The sequence below is a fragment of the Sciurus carolinensis genome, chromosome 3, assembly GCF_902686445.1.
Source record: "Sciurus carolinensis chromosome 3, mSciCar1.2, whole genome shotgun sequence".
NCBI lineage: Eukaryota > Metazoa > Chordata > Mammalia > Rodentia > Sciuridae > Sciurus > Sciurus carolinensis.
Window position 1 is genome coordinate 121526337 of NC_062215.1, and position 22551 is coordinate 121548887.

At 36.8% G+C, this 22551-nt stretch overlaps 1 protein-coding gene across 3 annotated transcripts in view; it reads left to right on the forward strand.

Moving 5' to 3' along the window:
* Window positions 1-22551, forward strand: part of Hat1 (histone acetyltransferase 1) — an 85337-nt gene that overhangs the window by 7479 nt on the left and 55307 nt on the right. Inside the window, exon 2 of one of the 3 annotated variants that reach the window (XM_047543413.1) lies at window positions 6797-6827. The exons of 1 other annotated variant lie outside the window; for it this stretch is intronic. In XM_047543413.1, the coding sequence (XP_047399369.1) occupies window positions 6797-6827 (31 nt within the window). Of the gene's footprint in view, window positions 1-6796; window positions 6828-21945; window positions 22469-22551 lie in introns of those variants that run through there. One more of the 3 variants, XM_047543416.1, reaches the window with a different exon arrangement.

The following is a 22551-nucleotide window of genomic DNA, read 5'->3' on the forward strand; positions in this document are numbered from 1 at the left end:
CATAAAGAAGAAAAAAATAAAGAAAATAAAATGAACTGGCAAGCCACAAACGGAGACTAAACATGAGAAAAACATATAAATGATTTTCAGGCTATAAAGAATTCCTAAAACTCAATGATCAATAAACAACCTAATGAGCAAAAAAGTGGAATAGATACATCACAAAAAAAGATATACAAATATCAATGAGCACCTGAAAAAGTGCACATCATTATTAGTCATCAGAGAAATGCAAATTAAATTCCAGTAAGAAGATACTATTAAGTATACACTAGAATAGCTAAAATTAAAAAGACAGAAAACACCAGATTCTGGCAAGGATGTGGAGCAATCAGGGCTCTCATACACTGTAGTGGGCAAATGAAAAGGTCTGAACAGGTTCTTAATAAATTAAACAAACACTCTATGACCCAGCATTCTACCCCTCAATATTTACCCAAGAAAAAAGAAAATTTATGTCCATAAAAGCCCTGTGTGAGAATGTTCACAGCCACTTTACTTAATAGCCCCAAACTAGAAATATCCCAGGTATCTATAAATGGGAGAATGGATAACAAACTATGGTATATTCACAGAATGGAGCACGAGTCAGAAATAATAAGGAGCAAACTATTGATACAACATAGGTGAGGGATGATTATCATGTTAAGTGAAAAAAAAACCTTACATGGAATCATATCATACAGAAAAGCATATATTTATTGATGCCATTTATATAAAGTTCTGGAACCAATAAAAAACTGGTGGAGAAAATCGGAACTATGATTGTCAAAGGAAAGGAATTGACAAGAAAGAGGCAAAAAGAATTGACAACTCATCTGGGGTGATGAGTTGTCTATGTTTTGCTAGGCATTTTAGGTAAGTTTTTCAAAACTTAGCAAATGTACACTTAAAGTTTTATATGTTTCATTACAAATGTGTCTAAATTTTTCTCCAAAAGAAAAAAAAAACTGAACAAATACTGAACTCTAGTTCAGTAATACTCTGAAGTAGTTCATAAGAAAAGTACTAGTATATTTAACTTACTTTGAAATACATCAGAGAAATTAAGATTTATGGATGGAGAGATGGATAGACATGTGATACCCAATTGGTGGGGGCACATAGGACCTTACTGAAAAAATTTTTCAACTTTTTGAAGTGCTTGAAAATTATCATAATAAAGTGTCAAGGAAAATTGTTGAGTCTGTGTTACCACAAATAACTACCCAAGGATGTGATTCAGCTGTCTGGTTAGAAATTGCAATGAGATTTATTTCTTAATGTTTGATAGATCTGTGCATATTGCTGGAGAAGAGGGAAAAGAAACTGAAACTGCTGGGTGGTTTCACTTTTATAGGCAAAAAGATCTGTGAAAATTACATTGCATTAAGAAAAAAAAATTACATTTCCTTAACATGAATTCGGACAATAATTATATGTCCCTGGGAATTGTTAGTGTTTGTATAAATGTGTTCTTTTAGTCTAATAATTACCCACAGGAAAACTAGAGGAAGAATATGAAAGTATATTTGCATAACCTCAGAAGGAAGAAGATTTAACAATCTGAAACCTAACGTGGGATTCTCTTGCTGAAGTGCAATTGCATGAATTCAAGAAACTTAAACTTTGGTGGGAAATATCCTTCAGTGGGTCACTGTGCCCTTGGATTGACCAGCTGGGGGAAAGAGAACTGATGGTAGTACGAAACCAACCTCTCTGAATATGGGATTTCCAAAAAGGGAACTGCAGGTTTGTACTGGGAGACCTGAAATGAAGAATGGACTCATTAAGAATTAAAGAGAATGTCTACAAACCTCAAGACAAACCTCAAGGAAGCTAGGAATTGGGGTATGCTCAGGAAAAGACTAAAGAAACTCCTCCTGAAGAATTACATTAGAAGAATAATGTAATATTGATCAGAATTAAATTGTACTAATCAGAAGAATAATCAGGAAGTTTAAATTAGAAAGTTTTGGAGAGGGGCTGGGGTTATGGCTCAGTTGGTAGAGTGCTTGCCTAGCATGCACAAGGCCTGGGTTCAATTCCCAGCACCAAAAAAAGAAAAGAAAAGAAAGTTTTGGAGAAACATGAACCTCTAGACTTGGAGGAGATATAGTTAGGCCTTATGGAATGAGACAAGTCAAGGAGGAAATGCGGGCCAAAATGTGGACTGCTTGGCTTTACCACTGAGCTACATTCTCAGCCCTTTTTATTTTTTACTCTGAGACAGGGTCTTGCTAAATTGCTTAGGATCTCACTAAGTTGCTAAGGCTGGCCTAGAACTTGCAGTCCTCCTACCTCAGCCTCATAAGTAGCGTGGAATTACTGCACTCAGCTGACTGGCATTCTTTTAACCAGAGAAAAGGGAAGCTGAGAATACAGTAGGAATTTGACCAAGAAGAATTAAAGGTCTCAAAGTTGTATTCTGTGTGTTCTATTACCAATTGCCTTGACAATAGGATACCACCTAAAGCTAATGACAATATAATAAGGAAAATGAAGAAAACAGGAATTAAGAGTTGGGGCATAAGAAGTCCATTAAATTCCCCATGGCCTAAATTTCTTTGTGCTGCAAAAGATTCCTCGAAGGATAAGAGTACAACTTATGTATAAAAAGAGTTTACTGTGCCTACAATTTTGAGGAAGCTTCTGAATAATACTTACTGCTGCTTCTTCCCTGACCATGGATGAGCAAGCCAGTGTGGGTAATTATTCATGAAATAACAGATCTAAATAGTTTTGCCACATTATCCCTCTCTCTGACTCCTTGAAAAGAATCCCCAGAAAGAGTCATTGTTTGCTCACTCTAGGGTTACTCTGTTCTTCTAACATGCTGGATGGATAGGCTTGCCCGGCTAGTTCAGGGTGAGGATGGAAAATGACAAAGGGAGTCAGTAGTTACAATTCCTCTAATCATTCCAACCTTCAATGAAGCTTTATCTGTGAACAAGTTTTTTGTTGATGGCATGGAAGAAAATCAAGTTGCAGAAATGCCAAGTGTAGCCTTCCTCAATCAAGGGATAACCCTTTCATTCAGATCCATATGACTGTAGTAGCAACATCATTCCATCAAAGACAGTAGGCTCAGGGTTTTACAGAGAGAACAACAGTTAAATGAGTGTGACCTAATGTATAACAAAGGGGTAATGAGGGAAATGGATTACAGAGAAGCAACTTTATAGAAGAGACAAATCCCTCTTCATTTAAACACACTGGAGAACCTTGTAGAAAAACTGGGATATTTCACCATATTGAATGCTGTAAAACTATGTGGTTCCTATTATCTCTAAGGTATAGCATATGTCTGATTATTATTGCTATCTATAAGTCTGAAATACAAAGGGAATATAACATCTATTATCTTTAAGTAACAAAGTGTATATTAAGATGATTGATTATGGCAAATTTATTCAATAGAGGTTCAGACAGAGAAAAAGTCAAATCAAGGCGGATGGTACACAGAAGATTTCGTGGAAACAATAATTCACTACTTCTTGAAATCAGCATTCCTCTGTTTTACTTCCAGAGTATGTTTTATTACTGTATCCTTCATTCATATTCTCAGTCCTAACACTTATCTCAATGCCTGACATTAGCTACATAGATTTAATGAAATGTTTATTGATCATTTCTAGTTGGTCACTCTACCATGAGTTATTAGTGCCTCTTATTTTCTAGGTAAAGGCCATTACAAATTCCCTTATTGCTCCACTTCAAAAACAGTATCAGACTCTACCTTGCCCCTCACATCCAAAGAGCCATCCAGTTCTGTGTTCTCTTCTCACTTTCAGTGCTTTAAAATTTTCTTCTCTTGATTAAAATGTCTTCATAATGGCTCCTAATTTCTGTCCCAGTCTCCAGTTCTCCACATTGTGCACCTGATCACCACACAAAAATCCGTTCTCCAAAGTGCTTTCAAGTGTTTGATCTAAAACAGAAATTGAATTTTTTTTCACTTCCCTATCATTCATTGGTTCTCTACTGATTTCAGTATAAAATCCAAACTCCTCTGTATGGTGAGGAGTAGAAGCCTCCTGATTTGGCCCCTTCTTATTTATATCTTGTATCTTACTACTACTACTCATTTTTCCCTTCAGTCATAAGGTGTTTGAGCTTTTGTGCTATTTCCTTTGGTAGGAATATTTTACTCCATACCTACTCCATTTCGCTTATTCTTTGAGATACAGCTTAGGAAGCTCCATCTCTCTTAAACAATTCTTAACTCTCCTTCCCCATTTGGGATAGACCCCTTTCTGAGTACTCAGTGTACCCCATGAATAGTGTTTATCACCTTGTGTTGTAATTACATCTTTACTTATTTTCTTTTTCAATGCTGGATTTCAAAATTTACAGATCCAGATGCATATAGTAAAAAATATGTTTTTTTTTTTTTTACAACCTCAGTACAATCAAAATAAAAATTTCATGGAGCAATACTGAATCATACTCCATGGAACATACTCTGTTATTAACTATTGAGTAATCTTCTATTTCTTGTTTTCTAATACTGCTTTCAATATACTAAATTGATTTCATGATCCATTACTGGGGCATGACCTGTAATTTAAAAATACCGCAATAGAGGGCTGGGGTTGTGGCTCAGTGGTAGAGCACTTGCCAAGCACATGTGAGGCACTGGGTTCCATCCTCAGCACCACTTAAAGGTAAATAAAGAAAATAAACGTATTGTGTCCACCTACAACTAAAATTTTTTTTAAAAATACTGCAATAGAATGTAAACTCACATAGGTTCTAGAGCATGGAAAATACTCAAGATAAGAACTGAAAAAAGAAAAAATAGACAAAAGATAAAATCTCTATGTCCCCAGTAATTAACACGGAGCAAGGCACATAGCAGTGATCAATAAAAATGAATAAAACGATAAATATATACTCTGGGATAGACCATCTTCATGAGTTATCCCCCAGCCTATCACTTTCCTTTTTAAGAATTAATGTTTCCTACAAAAATCCAAAAACAAAACAAAATAGGGCTGGGTCTGGTGGTGCATGCCTGTAATTCCAGCGGCTTGGGGGGATGAGGCAGGAGGATTGCAAGTTTAAAACCAGCCTCAGCAAAAGGGAGGTGCTAAGCAATTCAATGAGACCCTGTCTCTAAATAAAGTACAAAATAGAACTGGGAATGTGACTCAGTGGTCGAGTGTCTCTGAGTTCAGTCCTTGGTACCCTGCCCCCCCCCAAAATGGGAAAAAAGCAAAAAAAGAATAAAACTTTCTTAAAAGATATTAAATTAAGAAGAAACATAGGTACAGAGACAGACAAAATAAGTGAAAGAATCTTAAAAATTGAGTTTGAGAGCATGATGAGATAGGCAGTTCTCAGATCTTCCTAAAAAGCTTAATGTGGTAAAGTCACCAAGGTGGGGATATGGTCATTAGTTCTATACATCAGAAATCATCTTGCAAATGGCCCCCAAATCATTTAAATTAACCAAATTCAAAGAATACTGATGAATAACCAATATCACCAATATTTATTAAGTACTTCCTATGTATCATACACTATTTTAAGCACTATCAATCTATCCTCAAAACAACTCAAGGCCTGGGGGTGTAGCTCAGTGGTAGAACACTTGCCTGGTATGAATGAAGCCCTGTATTTGATCCCTAGAACCACAAAAACAAAAAACAAATAATAATAATGACAAAAAAACCTGAGGTGAACTTATTTCATGTTTTCTCATCTCAAAGATGAAGCAATTGGGGGGCTGGGGTTGTGGCTCAGTGGCAGAGTACTTGCCTAGTGTGTGAGGCACTGGGTTCGATTCTCAGCACCACATATAAATAAATAAAATGAAGGTCCATTGACAACTAAATAAAATTTTTAAAAAAAGATGAGGCAATTGAGGCTGAGATTAAACAATTTCCTCAAAGTTATACAACTGATAAATGGCTGTAAGTTTTGGAAACGAACTGTAACAAAACTGTTGTGAGTAAATTTTCAAACAAAATGGAGCAATCCATGAAGAAAGAGAGAAAAAAATATTTAAATATAGAGAAATAATCCAGTGGATCCAATAATTAACTTCTAGAAGTGCTCCAGAGGAAAATAAAGATTTTAAAATGACAAAGGAGAAAATATGAAAGAATAATATGAGAGAATTTTTCATATCCCAAAGATGAGTTTCCAGCTTCAAAGTATTAGCAGTGTGCCCAGAACATGAATGAAAAAGATTCCATTACAAGGTACCTTTTGAAATACTGTAACATTGGATATAAAAATAGAAACTCTTGTAATAAGAAGTTAAGATTCCTTAGTAATCTGATCACATAAAACTAAAGTAGTACATAGCTTATAATATAATGCTAAGTGAATGAATCAAAAATCTATATTTTATATATGTGACAAGTACAAACTATGAGCATATTAAAGACTGGGGAATATAACTGAATTTTCTCCAAATCACAATTTTGCTTGAGGTCAGTGGTGATCATGTAACTAACCAAATCTGCAACTACACTTTTTTTTTTTTGCTATTTATTTGTTTCTGATGTAAAATAAGCTTATTTAGCATGATTGTTTTTCACAAATCCATGTTGAATGATGTACTTGACTACTGTCTGTGAACCTATAAACTGGGTGGGTGATTTTTTGTGAAATTTTTTGGGGGTGTGGACCAGGGAGTGTTTTTCAAAGATTAACATCATAGTATTTCAAAGAAGATTAAATAGAATGTGATCCCTCCGTTCCTCCCTTTTCTTTTTCTTTCTTTTTTTGTTTTGTTTTGATATTTTTAGTTGTAGATGGACACAAGACCTTTATTTTCTTTCTTTCTTTCTTTTTTTATGTGCTGAGGATCCAATGCAGTGCCTCAGGTGTGCTAGGTAAGTGTTCTACCACTGAGCCACAACCCCAGCCCTCCTCCCTTTTCCATTAAAAACTGAGTATTATGCTGGAATTTTCCCATTACTTGCAATCATTCCAATTTACAGGGAGTCCATACATTGTTAATACTGTATTATTAAAAACTTAATATTTCAGATATTTCAGAGAACATGTCTTTGAGCAAGACATCCCTTTCACCCATCTGATGTGAACCATCTACTTTAAACCCTGTTCTTACTCTAACTGTGATTTCTATAGCATCATTTATAATATTTGTATGATGACTCTATTTTTTTTTTCTTTATTTTGTAGAGGTGGGGATCAAACTCTGAACCTTGTGCTTGTTAGGCAAGTGCTCTACCACTGACCTACATCCCCAGACCAGGAATCTAAGAAGTCCTTTCTGCTCTGGAGTATTTTAGGAAACAGCAGCAAGTCAAGAATCTCCTGGAACTATTTGTAGTATATTGATCTCATACCTAGGAAAGCTCTTACCTCTTCTTCTTCTTTTTTTACTTGAAAGGCATATCATTTTAATGTTGCATTCTAACACCCCATACATCGTCACTTGATGATTTTTTTTCATCTTTCTAGTTGTGTATGCTAATATAGGGCAAAGAATGTGAGTAGAACCCCTAGACCTCAAAACACATTTTCATGTGAAGCCAAAATTTTTTTTTATTTTGAATTTTTAAAATTTTATTTATTTAAAAATTATTAGTTCTTTTTAGCTATACATGACAGTAGAGGGTATTTTGGCATATTATACATGAAGTATAACTTTTTCTAATTAGGATCCTATTCTTGTGGTTGTACATGATGTAGAGTTTCCCTGGTCATGTATTCATGTACAAGGATAGGAAAGTTATGTCCATTTAATTCTACTGTCCTACCTATTCTCCTCCGCCCTTCCTTCTCTCAGTTCCCCTTTGTCTAATTCAATGGAATTCTATTCTTCCCTTCCCCACCCTCCCTTATTGTGGGTTAGCATCCACTTAACAGGGAGAATATTCATATTACAGTTACACAGCCACATCAATGAGATTTAGGTTATGTGATTTAGGTTAGTCTTTATCTACTTTTAAAAAATGTAAAAAAAAAACATGTATAAGGTGTTATATGATGTAAACCATCTAACAGGGTAATTTTCTTTTGTGTTTAGATATGGGCTCATACAGTTAAGTCTTATAGAAGTAAATAAAATTGTAATTCAGTATTTATTTATTTATTTTATTGTAAACAAATGGGATACATGTTGTTTCTCTATTTGTACATGGAGTCAAGGCATACCATTTGTGTAATCATACATTTACATGGGGTAATGTTGTTTGATTCATTCTGTTATTTTTCCCTTCCACCCCTCCCACCCCTCTTTTCCCTCAATACAGTCCTTCCTTCCTCCATTCTTACCACCCTCCTTAACCCTAACCCTAAACCTAACTCTAACGCTAACCCCTCCCACCCCCCATTATATGTCCTCATCCGCTTATCAGCGAGATCATTCGTCCTTTAGTTTTTTGAGATTGGCTTATCTCACTTAGCATGATATTCTCCAATTTCATATATTTGCCTGCAAATGCCATAATTTTATCATTCTTCATGGCAGAGTAATATTCCATTGTATAAATATGCCACAGTTTCTTTATCCATTCATCAACTGAAGGGCATCTAGGTTGGTTCCACAATCTGGCTATGGTGAATTGAGCAGCAATGAACATTGATGTGGCTGTTCTCTGTAGTATGCTGATTTTAAGTCCTTTGAGTATAGGCCAAGGAGTGGGATAGCTGGGTCAAATGGTGGTTCCATTCCAAGCTTTCTGAGGAATCTCCACACTGCTTTCCAGAGTGGCTGCACTAATTTGCAACCCCATCAGCAATGTATGAGTGTACCTTTCTCCCCACATCCTTGCCAATACCTATTGTTGCTTGTGTTCTTGATAATCACCATTCTAATTGGGGTGAGATGAAATCTTAGGGTAGTTTTGATTTGCATTTCTCTTATTACTAGAGTGTTGAATATTTTTTCATATATCTGTTGATTGCTTGTACATCTTCTGTGAAGTGTCTGTTCATTTCCTTAGCCCATTTGTTGATTGGATTATTTGTATTCTTGGTGTAGAGTTTTTTGAGTTCTTTATATATTCTGGAAATTAGCACTCTATCTGAAGTTTGAGTGGCAAAGATTTTCTCCCACTCTGTAGGCTCTCTCTTCACATTACTGATAGTTTCCTTTGCTGAAAGAAAGCTTTTTAGTTTGAATCTATCCCAGTTGTTGATTCTTGCTTTTATTTCTTGTGCTATGGGAGTTCTGTTAAGGAAGTCTGATCCTAAGCCAACAAGTTGAAGATTTGGACCTACTTTTTCTTCTATAAGATACAGGGTCTCTGGTCTGATTCCGAGGTCCTTGATCCATTTTGAGTTGAGTTTTGTGCAGGGTGAGAGGTAGGGGTTTAGTTTCATTCTGTTGCATATGGTTTTCCAGTTTTCCCAGCACCATTTGTTAAAGAGGCTATCTTTTCTCCATTGCATATTTTGGCCCCTTTGTCTAGTATGAGAAAATTATATTTATTTGGGTTTGTGTCCATGTCCTCTATTCTGTACCATTGATCTACCTGTCTATTTTGGTACCAATACCATGCCGGTTTTGTTACTATTGCTTTGTAATAGAGTTGAAGATCTGGTATTGCGATACCCGCTGCTTCGCTCTTTCTACTGAGGATTGCTTTAGCTATTCTAGGTTTTTTATTCTTCCAGATGAATTTCATAATTGCTTGCTCTATTTCTGTAAGGTACATCATTGGGATTTTAATTGGAATTGCATTGAATCTGTATAGCACTTTAGGTAGTATGGCCATTTTGACAATATTAATTCTGCCTATCCAAGAACATGGGAGATCTTTCCATCTTCTAAGTTTTCTTTAATTTCTTTCTTTAGTGTTCTGTAGTTCTCATTGTAGAGGTCTTTCACCTCTTTTGTGAGATTGATTCCCAAGTATTTTATATTTTTCGAGGCTACTGTGAATGGGGTAGTTTTCCTAATTTCTCTTTCTGAAGATTCATCACTTATGTATAAAAATGCATTGGATTTATGAGCATTGATCTTGTAACCTGCTACTTTACTGAATTCACTTATGAGTTCTAAAAGTTTTCTGGTGGAATTTCCAGGTTCCTCTAAATATATAATCATGTCATCAGCGAACAGGGATAGTTTGAGTTCTTCTTTTCCTATTCGTATCCCTTTAATTTCTTTGGTTTGTCTAATTGCTCTGGCTAGAGTCTCAAGGACGATGTTGAATAGAAGTGGTGAAAGAGGGTATCCCTGCCTTGTTCCAGTTTTTAGGGGGAATGCTTTCAGTTTTTCACCATTTAGAATGATATTGGCCATGGGCTTAGCGTAGATGGCCTTTACAATGTTAAGGAATGTTCCCACTACCCCAATTTTTTCTAGTGTTTTGAGCATGAAGGGATGCTGTATTTTATCGAATGCTTTTTCTGCATCTATCAAAATAATCATGTGATTCTTAACTTTAAGTCTGTTGATATGGTGAATGACATTTATTGATTTCTGGATGTTGAACCAACCTTGCATCCCTGGGATAAAACCCACTTGATCGTGGTGCACTATCTTTTTAATATATTTTTGTATGAGATTTGCTAAAATTTTGTTGAGAATTTTTGCGTCGATGTTCATTAAGGATATTGGTCTGAAATTTTCTTTCCTCGATGTGTCTCTGTCTGGTTTAGGTATCAGGGTGATATTGGCTTCATAGAATGAGTTTGGTAGGGTTCCCTCCTCTTCTATTTCATGGAATAGTTTGAGGAGTATTGGAATGAGCTCTTCTTTAAAGGTTTTGTAGAACTCGGCTGAGAACCCATCTGGTCCTGGACTTTTCTTTGTTGGTAGGCTTTTGATGACCTCTTCTATTTCATTGCTTGAAATTGATTTATTAAAGTTCTGTATGTCCTCCTGGTTCAGTTTAGGTAATTCATATGTCTCTAGAAACTTGTTGATGTCTTTAAGGTTTTCTGTTTGGTTGGAGTATAGATTTTCAAACTAGCTTCTAATTATGTTTTGTATTTCACTCGTGTCTGTTGTGATATTTCCTTGTTCATTCTGAATTTTAATAATTTGAGTTTTCCCCCTCTTTCTCTTTGTTAGTGTGGTTAAGAGTTTATCAATTTTGTTTATTTTTTCAAAGAACCAACTATTTATTTTGTTAATTTTTCCGATTGTTTCTTTTGTTTCAATTTCGTTGATTTCGGCTCTGATTTTTAACTATTTCCTGTCTTCTACCACTTTTGGTGTTGGTCTGTTCTTCTTTTTCTAGGGCTTTGAGCTGTAGTGTTAAGTCGTTTATTTGTTGATTTCTACTTCTTTTGTTGAATGCACCCCATGAAATAAATCTTCCTCTAAGTACTGCTTTCATAGTGTCCCAGAGATTTTGATATGATGTGTCTTTGTTCTCGTTTACTTCTAAGAATTTTTTTATTTCCCTCCTGATGTCTTCTGTTATCCATTCATCATATAATAGTGTATTATTTAGTCTCCAGGTATTGGAGAAGTTTCTGTTTTTTATTCTGTCATTTATTTCTAATTTCAATCCATTATGATCTGATAGAGTACAAGGTAGTATCTCTATCTTCTTGTATTTGCTAACAGTAGCTTTGTGTCATCAAATATGGTCTATTTTAGAGAAGGATCCATGTGCTGCTGAGAAGAAAGTGTATTCGTTCTTTGTTGGATGGTGTTTTCTATATATGTCTGTTAAGTCTAAATTATTGATTGTGTTATTGAGATCTATGGTTTCTTTATTCAATTTGTGTTTGGAAGATCTATCCAGTGGTGAGAGAGGTGTGTTAAAATTGCCCAGTATTATTGTGTTGTGGTCTATTTGATTTCTGGAATTGAGAAGGATTTGTTTGATGTACATGGATGAGTCAATGTTCGGGGCATAGATATTTATGATTGTTATGTCTTGCTGATTTATGCTTCCCTTAAGCAGTATGTAATGTCCTTCTTTATCACTTCTGACTAGTTTTGGCTTGAAGTCCACATTATCTGAGATGAGGATGGATACTCCAGCTTTTTTGCTGTGTCCGTTAGCATGGTATGTTTTTTCCCATCCTTTCACCTTTAGTCTATGGGTATCTCTTTCTATGACATGAGTCTCTTGCAGGCAGCATATTGTTGTATTTTTCTTTTTCATCCAATCTGCCAGTCTATGTCTTTTGATTGATGAGTTTAGGCCATTAACATTCAGGGTTATTATTGTGATGTGATTTGTATTCCCAGTCATTTGACTCATTTTTGTTTTTTGACATGATTTGTTTTCTCCTTTATTTGGCTATTCCTTTAGGCTAGTTCCTCCCGTTGCTGATTTGCGTCGTTGTTTTTCATCTCTTCCTCATGGAATATTTTGTTGAGAATGTTCTGTAATGCCGGCTTTCTTTTTGTAAATTCCTTTAGCTTTTGTTTATCATGGAAGGATCTTATTTCGTCGTCAATCTGAAAGTAAGTTTTGCTGGGTATAAGATTCTTGGTTGGCATCCGTTTTCTTTCAGGGTTTGGTAAATGTTGTTCCAGGCCCTTCTAGCTTTTAGGGTCTGGATTGAAAAATCTGCTGATATTCTTATTGGTTTCCCCCTGAATGTAATTTGATTCTTTTCTCTTGCGGCCTTTAAAATTCTGTCTTTATTTTGTATGTTAGGTATTTTCATAATAATGTGCCTTGGTGTGGGTGTGTTGTAATTTTGTATATTTGGAGTCCTATAAGCCTCTTATACTTGGTTTTCCATTTCATTCTTCAGATTTGGGAAATTTTCTGATATTATTTCATTGAATAGATTGTTCATTCCTTTGGTTTGTTTCTCTAAGCCTTCCTCAATCCCAATAATTCTTAAATTTGGCCTTTTCATGATATCCCATAATTCTTGTAGATTCTGTTCATGATTTCTTACCATCTTCTCTGTTTGGTCAACTTTGTTTTCAAGATTAAATATTTTGCCTTCAATATCTGAGGTTCTGTCTTCCAGGTGTTCTATCCTATTGGTTATGCTTTCTATGGAGTTTTTAACTTGGTTTATTGTTTCCTTCATTTCAAGGATTTCTGTTTTTTTTTTTTTTTCAGTATCTCTAACTCTTTATTGAAATGATCTCTTGCTTCCCGTATTTGCTCTTTTAACTGTTGATTGGTGCGATCATTTAATGCCTGTATTTGCTCTTTCATATGCTCCTTCAATGCCTGCATTTGCTCTTTCATCTCCTCATTTGCTTCCCTGATTGTTTTAATTATGTACATTCTGAACTCCCTTTCTGACATTTCTTCTGCTGTGCTGTCATTGGGTTTTATTGATATAGTATCTAGGTTTGTTTGGGACATTTTCTTCCCTTGTTTTCTCATATTGGTCAGATGTCAGTGGGACTCTGAGATATTGCAGATTTCCTCTATTGGCTTATAGTGTCCCTGTAGATTTCCAGTGTATCACCTCCCAGCCTTCAGTAGCCTGAAGTCTTGGAGGAACTTGATAATGCAGTGCTTCCAAAGAAAGCTGCCCCTAGCCTGCTACTGGTTCCAGGGCTTGGAGCTGGCTCTGTGCAGAAAGGCTCTCACTGGGGGGCCTGCTCCAAGAAGCTGGCCGTGTGGGAGGAGCCCACCGCCAGCTCAGGAAGACTCTAGCTGCCCTGCCCTGCTCTGATAAGCCACCCCTATCCGTGCCTGCCACCCAGGCTGAGCTTCACCTGGTGGGGGAGACTCACCCCGTTGCTCTGTTTTAGTCCGAGTCTCTCAATGCCTCCCTTCCTTGAATCCTGGGTTCTGGAGCGACAGGAGATGCAATCACCCTCTAGTCCGCCATCTTGGATCGCCCTGTGGAAAGAGCCTGGGGCCAGAGGGGGCAAGGCCGCCTGGAGAAGTCTCTGGCTGCCCTGCCCTGGTCCCAGAGGCTGCCTGCGGGTCGGAGCTCTCTGCTGGCTCGGGGATTTGGAGCTGGTTCTGTGCAGAAAGGCTCTCACTGGGGGTCCTGCTCCGAGAAGCTGGAGAAGCTGGCTGTGTGGGAGGAGCCCACCGCCGGAGTGCGCAGGGCTGCCTGGGGAAGACTGTAGCTGCCCTGCCCTGCTCTGATAAGCTGCCCCTATCCGGGCCTGCTATCCAGGCCGAGCTTCACCCGGTGGGGAGACTCATCCCATTGCTCTATTTTATTTGTTTGTAATTTCCACAAACCCAGAGTGCTGGGGACTCAAACCCGGGACTCCAGCATGAGAGGCAGGCACTCTACGAGATGGGCTATATGGCCTGCACTCGTTGCTCTATTTTAGTTCAAGTCTCTTGATGCCTCCCCTTCTTGGATCCTGGGTTCTGGAGCGACAGGAGATGCAGTCACCCTCTAGTCTGCCATCTTTCACACTGTCATTTAGTATTTAAACATATAATCTAACTTTCATTTAACAGAAAGCAAAGCAAAACCTAAGATAATTATACTGATATCATTTGAATGAATTGGAAATTTGTCATTTCTGTGCCATAGTTCTGTCCATTTTACTCAAAAGAACAATGTAAACTTCAAAATATGGGAATAAAAGAACTTAAAGGTCTACTTGCAAAGGAAAAGAATAGAAAAAATCATTATCAAATGAAAGAGACATACAATTTAGCTCATATTCAAGGGCAATGAGATGTGCAGACACAGGTTTTCAGAAAAAATATTTCTTTTTGGTCTTTCTTGTGATTCTGTTTTAACAAAGGTAACATAAAATAAAATGTAAAAAATTTTTGTTAATATTTCAAAAAGTTATAGAAGTCTTTTAATGTACTTATTAATTTTTTTATGGTGATGAGGATTGAACCTGGGATCTCATGCATTCTAGGTGAGTGCTCTACCACTAAGCTACATTCCCCACTCTCGTTTGCTTTAAATGAATTTTTATTTCTCAAAGTATTTTTTTTCAGCCAGGATCCTGCTATGTTGTCTTCAAATATTAATTCCTAAAAAGAATATTGTATATATATTTTATACTTGTCATTGAACCCAGGGTTACTTTACCACTGAGCTGTATGCCCAGTTCTTTTTTAATTTTTTACTTTGAGACAGGATCTTGCTAAATTGCTACAGATCTTGCTAAATTACTGAGGCTGGCTTTGAACTTGGGATCTTCCTGCCTTGGACTCCCGAGCTGCTGATTTTACAAGAATATTCCATTTTTTAAAGTGGTATTCATATTTTTAGATAAAATTTGAAGAATGAGAATATAACCCAGTATCACAATAAATAGTTAATTTTGTTTAATATATACAGGTTGTCCTTAAACATCAGGCAGGTAGGGGAGGAGGATAAAGAAACCTAACAGAGAGAGCCTGAGAGGGTATGGGCATTCTTAAATATTAATGTATGTCAAGTAACAGTTAATCTGATTAAAAATCCTTGGTAAATGTTTAAGGAATGTATTCTTAATTCAAGTGAGAACTCAGAGAAGAAAATGACAGAATTCTAGTCTTGTAGGATGTTTTGGTTTAGATCTGGAATGTCCCCCCAAAAGCCCATGTGTTAAGCAATCAGAGGTGACATGATTGGACCATGAGGACTGTAATCTCATCAGTGGATTAACCCATTTGATGGATTAATAATTTGGATGGACTACTGAATGGTAACTGTAGGCAGGAAGGATGTGGCTGGAGGAAGTAGATCACTGCGGGTGGGCCCTTGGAGACCATATCTGTCCCTGATCCCTTTCTCTCTCTGCTTTCTGGCTATCAAGATCTGAGCAGCTTCCCTCCAAACATGTCCTTCTGTCATAATGTTTCCGCCTTGGAACCAGTTGACCACAGAATGAACCTATGAAACTGATCTAAAATAAATCTTTCCTCCTCTAAATTGTTCTTGTTAGGTGTTTTGGTCTCAAAAATGAAAAGCTGATTAATACAGAGAGTTGTCAATAAGGAATAAAAAAATTTGAGAGTGGAGAAGGCGATGATTTGTAATTAACCTAAGGAGGACAGATCAAAAAGGGAAGAAATCTTTCTGTGAGAAGCAGGTCTAGGTACAGCAGCCCTCAATGAAGTCAACCGAAGAGAAGAAAATAAAAAGGCAGTGGCGCTGCTGCAGGGATCAGCATGAACTCATTCTTGTTTTTTGTGGGAAACCTAGGCAGAAGAGTAGAAAGACTGTTATATCCACCGTATCAACTACCCAATACCTCTCCTTGACTCCATAAGTGTATTTCCAACAGGACTCTGACTCTAGGGAGACCGTAACTTGCATTTAGTGTCTGCATTTTGGGGTGTTTAATTGATTAAGGGTTGAGAAGTAGTTAGAAGGAAGTTTCTCATGGAGAATAACTAGGTTTTCTTGTACCTCCTCAATAAAGCTAGAACTTAATCTGAATTTAAATCATCTGGGGGAAATCCAGGGTTACTGATCATCTGAATTTGTCCATGTCCCACAAAATTTTTTTGTTTTATCAGGAATATAATACAGTCTGGTAAAAGTCCACCTCCTGAGACCTACTTACCAACCCTAGGTCAACACTATTTCTCTGGAGACATCCAGAGAACAATTAAAAAAAAATTTTTTTTTAGTTGTAAATGGACACAATACCTTCATTTATTTATTTATTTTATGTAGTGCTGAGAATTGAACCCAGTGCCTCATGCATGCTAGGCAAGCGCTCTACTACTCAGTCTCAACCCCAGCCCTCAGAGAACAATTTAATAAGAAGGAACAACTTCTGTAACACATGTTGGTAATAATGGACTAAATGTGGATAAGCTGGATTTTAGTCTCTCTCATTCTAATCACATGCTCAGAGATATTTTAAAGCAAAAAATTTAACAGTTTCTACTCCCAAGAACCAAGAAGTGCTGAACAAAAGTGGAAACTTGGTTATTTGAAGAAGAAATTGTGTTCTTGTTATCACTGCAGCCATTTAACAAGCATGTAATAGGTGTCAACCATGTGCTAGAAAAGTATTTCATGAAGAAATTAATCCTTGCTATAGAAAGAAAGGGAAGAAAAATGTAGAAAAACAAAAGACCAATTTGAGAAACTTGGGCCACAATACTAGTTTTATCAGTTACTTGCTGAGTTAACTCAAATGAGAGTATGGGATGAAGTCAGGGACATTCAGAGGTGCATAGGTGATTTACTGAAATAGAAAGTACTAAAATGAATATTCATAATTTCTTTTTGCCAAAATATTAAAAGTTAACAACAGTAGTATTTAATATATGAACTAGCAGTATAAACATATGTATATATAAAATACAAGTGTATATACATATATATTTATAAGGAGATATGAACAAGTTTTGATATCTATGTATACCAAGTAAAAATAGTGGCATGACTAGATTACCTGAGTTCTAAAACCAATTTGCTGTAAAATTCCTGATTCCATATTATTCAAAATATCTTAGTTTCTCTTAAAACTAAAATAATATCTGTAAGTAACAATGACTTTCTCACATACAACAATTCTGCAAAAATATAAAAAAGCAAACCTCTCATCCTTTATGTGCATCCTAACCCTACTGACTCAACTTTCTTCCCTTTTGAAACAGACTCTTTTTGTACTGTGGTGCCAGGTGGCATGACCCTTTCTTCCTCTTAGTTCATTCAAGAGACTGGCAAAGCCTAGCATGGTGGTGCACAACTGTAATTTCAGCCTTCTGAGGCAGGAGGATTTCAAGTTTGAGGCCAGTCTTGGCAACTAAGCAAGATTCTGTCCAAAATAAGAGGAATTAAGAAAAAAGACTAGGAACATAGGTCAATGGTAAATTGTCCCAGTACTAAGAAAGAATAGAAAGAGACAGACAGACAGACAGAGAAAGACTAGCAAAGGGAGACTCTGAAAGTTCCATTGATCAAGTTAATGATAATTAAGCTTGAATTCCCCTAGCAAAATTTTCAGAATTCCTTTAATTTTCACTAATCTGCAAAGTGGTTGATTTAGCTTATTTACAACTTTATATACTCCCTCAAAATTCTGACATAAATTTAGAAAAAAATATTACCATAAAACAAAATTTTATTTTGATTCTTTTAATGAAAAGGTTTATGAACTAAATATTGAATAAATGGCATTATATAGCTTATTTAAAAGCATGTTCTTTTGTATGTCCACATTCTGGGATGTTAAAAGTATTGCTGCTGTACATTGTTATATAAATAAGTACATTACAAAGAAGTTGTCTTAAAATGATTCATTAAAATAACAGATTTTTTATTGATTTAGTAAATTTATGTTATGTGGGTCTTTTAAAACCACGGTTTAAAGACATATCAACTAAAACAATATGTGAGCTTAAAAGGAATATTTCTAGTGTTAATTTTTCAATTTTTAGTCTTATTTCTTCAATACAGAAGTAACGACAAAATTTGCTTCACTTTTTCCTCATCTGAAGTTCTTCTACATTAAGAGACAAAACAAGGCTGTGGGGGGCTAGGGGGCTGTGTGGAGGGGCGAGCAGGGGTGTGACATGCTGGCTCATGGGTGTGACGTGGTGGCTCATGCCTGTAGTCCCAGCTACTTAGGAGACTGAGGCAGGGTGATTGCATGCAAGTTTGAGGTCAGTCTTGACACTTTTTTAGCAAGACTCTGTCACAAAATAAAATTAAAAGGAAAGTGCTAGGGATGTAGCTCAGTGGTAGAGTGCTTGCCTTGGATGCACTCCTGGTTCAAATCACAGTACAAAAGCAAAACCCAAAAATCCAGCAACAACAACAACAAAAAGTTAAAACAGAAGTGTTATGGTTTAGATGTGAGTTGTCCCCCAAAACTTTTCCTCTTTTAAAATGGTTCTGGTCACATCTTTTATTCACAGTAGTGAAACAGCTGACTAAAACAAGAAGTAATGGCTATTTTTCTTGGCTTAAAACTGAAAAAAGATGGAATATCTGAAATACTATTTTAATCATAGAATATGTAATACCACAGTTATTATATTACTCATCCTATGAAGACAAATACATAATGCCATTCTAATGAATTACATATTGGTTTAGTCAGCTTTTTCACTGTTGTGACTAAAAGACCTGACAAGACAATTAGAGGAGGAAAAGTTTATTTTGTGCTCACAGGTTCAGTGGTTTCAGTTCATAGATGGCTGGCTCCATTCTTTGGGGGCTGGAGGAGTTTTTTTTTTTTTTTTTTTTTTTTTTTTCAGTGCTGGGGATTGAACCCAGGGCTTTGTACTTGCAAAGTAAGTACTCTACCGGCTAAGCTATCTCCCCAACCCTGGAGGAGAGCTTGAACAGCATGGCTGAAGAGTACAGGTGTTCAAGACATCACACCAGGAATGGGGAGGGGAGGGGAGAGACAGGGGGAGGAGGAAGAGGGAGAGGGAAGGAGGGAGAGGGAGAAGGGAGGGGGGAGAGGAAGGGGCGGGAGAAACTTCCACTCATCAGATACAAAATATATACCCAAAGTCATACCCCCAATGACCCACATCTTCCAGCCATACCCTACATTCCTTCAGTTACCACTCAGTTAATTCCTATCAGGGGATTAACTCACTTATTGGGTTAAGGCTCTCATAACCCAATCATTTCACCTCTAAGCCTGTTTGCATTGTCTCACACATGAGCTTTTAGGAGATACCTTAGATCCAACCATAACATGTATAGTTTCCAAAAGTAAAGCAGGCATCACTGAATGGTTATTTTGTAAATAAACAAAAACAACTAGAATGCTGTGGGGGTCCTCCCTTGCCATGTCCCACATGGATGAGAAAAGGTTTAACTGCTGGAGGATGATGTTGGCAATTTTTCAATCTGTTACCCAAAAAAAGTATCTACTCAATAAACACACAAGAGCCAATACCCTTTTTAAATGTAGGGGGCATGACAGGTATGGCCATACCAGATTTGGCCTCTAATAACAACAACTTAGGCAACTCTTTTTTATTTATAATATACAGGTAAAGTGTGCAAGGACTGGGAGGAGGTTCTTCTGTGATGGACAGGATAGGGTGGAGTTAGGGGAGCCATTCTCTTAAAGGGGAATATTCTAAAAAGAGGGAACCACTCCCATGCAGCACCACATGCTTCCCAGCAGTTCCTAGAAGTCAGACATCTGTGCCCCATGGGCTCAACCTAGTCTGAGTCTGCTAAGTAAGGATGGCTTCCCACAGAGTGCCCTTCTCATCTTGGTCAATATTTGCTTGTAAAAAATGCAAAACTAGAAATATTAATGTTCAACTCTTCCTTGTTCCAACTAAATTGCTTCCCTTTAATTCTGAGTACCATAATTTGTATAACATAGACAGGTTAAGGAGTTAGCAACCATGTCTAAAAATCTCCAAGGAGATGGATGTTTCTAATTTTGAAAGAAATCAATATGTCCCCATTCAAAGAAGCAAACAGTATTTAAAACAAATAAATCTCTTTAATCTCCATATCCAAATTCCCCCTCCTAAATGTAAGTAAGTAAAGTTAAACTTATTAGGTAAGCTTTCAATATTTTCTATTTTTTTTTTTTTTGGTACCAGATATTGAACTCAGGGCACTTGACCATTGAGCCACACTGAGTCACATCCCCAGACCTATTTAGTATTTTATTTAGAGACAGGGTCTCTCTGAATTGCTTAGCAGCCTTGCTTTTGCTAAGGCTGGTTTTGAACTCTCGATCCTCGTGTCTTAACCTCCTGAGCCACTGGGATGATTGGCATGTGCCACTGCACCTAGCTCCAAAATTGATTTTTATATCAGTGAAATAACATTATCTTCTTGTACAATTTATTTTTAAAAAATGTTTTAGTTGCCAGGGATTTAACCCAGGGTCTCCCCATGATGAACACATGCTCTAAAATTGAGCTACATTCCTTAGTCCCCTATTTATATTTTAACTTTCCCCCCACTTTTTTGGTGGTACCAGGGATTGAACTGGGGGCACATTGCCAGCCCTGTTTATTTATTTTTTGGTATTGGGGATTAAACCCAAAGGCACTTTACCAATGAGTTACATCTTCAGCCCGTTTTATTTTTAAATTTGAGACAGGGTCTCACTAAATTGGTTAGAACTTTGCTAAGTTGCGGAGGCCGGTCTTTAACTTGGAATCCTACTGCCTTATCCTCCCTGGTCACTGGAATTACAAGTGGGTGCCACCATGACTGGTTTATTTTTTATCTTGGGACAGCATCTTGCTATACTGCCCAGGAAAGCCTTGATTTTGGGATTCTCTTGCCTCAGTCTCCTAATTAGCCAGTATTATAGATATAATTACATGCTGGCTGTGCAAGTAGTTTTGTAGTACAAATGTTTATAAGTGAAATTACCTCAAAGAATATATAAAAGTTAAAAATTTTTGTTTATAAAAATTTGTGAAAACTGCTAAATTGTTTCTCAAAAAGTACTAGTACAGGGCTAGAGATGTGGCTCAGTGGTAGAGTGCTCTGACTGGCGTGCATGAGGCCTTGGTTGAATCCCCGGCACCACAAAATTTTTAAAAAGTACTAGCGTATACATCTATAAGGAGTTTAAAAGTAGACTACTCTAATCGTTGATAATTGTGTGTATTTAAGTTATTCTTCATATGATGGTTTTCACATGTGCTGGTCTATTATTTTCATTCCTATATTCCATTTGGAAGCCATCTAGCTGGATAGGGGCTTCTGCATAATTGTTCTGAGAACTGAAACTCATAATGCTACACTCATTAGTACTGTGAGCTAAATAGCTAATTACAGTAACTATGAACTACACATAGCTAACTATTGTTATTTGTTAAGATTTCTTAGCTGGGTGTAGTGGTGCATGCCTGTAATCCCAGTGGTTGGGGAGGCTGAGGCAGGAGGATTGCAGGTTTGAAGCCAGCCTCAGCAATTTAGTGAGACTGTAAGCAACCTGGTGAGACCCTGTCTCAAAAAATAAAAAAGGGCTGGGGATGTGGCTCAGTGGTTAAGCACCCCTGGGTTCAATCCCTGATACAAAACAAAACAAAACAAAACAAAACAAAATGCAGTCTCAATTGTGCAACCAGATCAGATTAAATATTGATATAGTTACGCTGCATCAATATTTTATCATGTTTCTTCCCTATAACTAACTATAATGTCTCGGGACTAATGTTTCAGATTTGCTATATTTAAGACATAACTTCCTCTTGGTTTTTACTTGGATGGATCATAATTGCTAATCATCTATTGACTGATCTACAGATAAAGTGATTTTGGAAAGAACTGAGTCTTGCCATTTTGAAAAAAATTTAAAAAGAATTATGTAATGCTTAATTTGAATTGCCAACTTGATTGGATTAAGAGATGCTGATGATTAAAAGGCTTCTGGGTATGTCAATGAGGGTGTGTCTACAAAGGGAATGTGGGATAGTGAACTGAAGTAGAGCTACTCCCTAAGGGTGGTCAGCAGCACCCAACAGGATAGAATAAAAGCTGGAAGAACAAGGAAGCAGATGCAGATGCAAGCTCAACTCTTGAAAGATTTCTCGATTGCTGCTTTAATCGTCTGAGGATATCAGACTCTCGCTTCTTCACTCTTCCAAAGCAGACTCTGCCAGTGATTCTCCAGGTAGTTTCCAGAAGTCTTGGTCTTGGAAGCCTTGAGGCTTCTTAGTCTTGGACTGCACAGCTGATGATTCTTCCAGCTCTCCAGCTACAGACGGCCATTGTGGACTATCCAGCTTCTGGTCATGTAAGTCAATTTAATAAATCCCCTTTTTATAATCATACTTCCTGTTGATTATGTTTCTCTAGAGAACCCTAATACAAATTGTT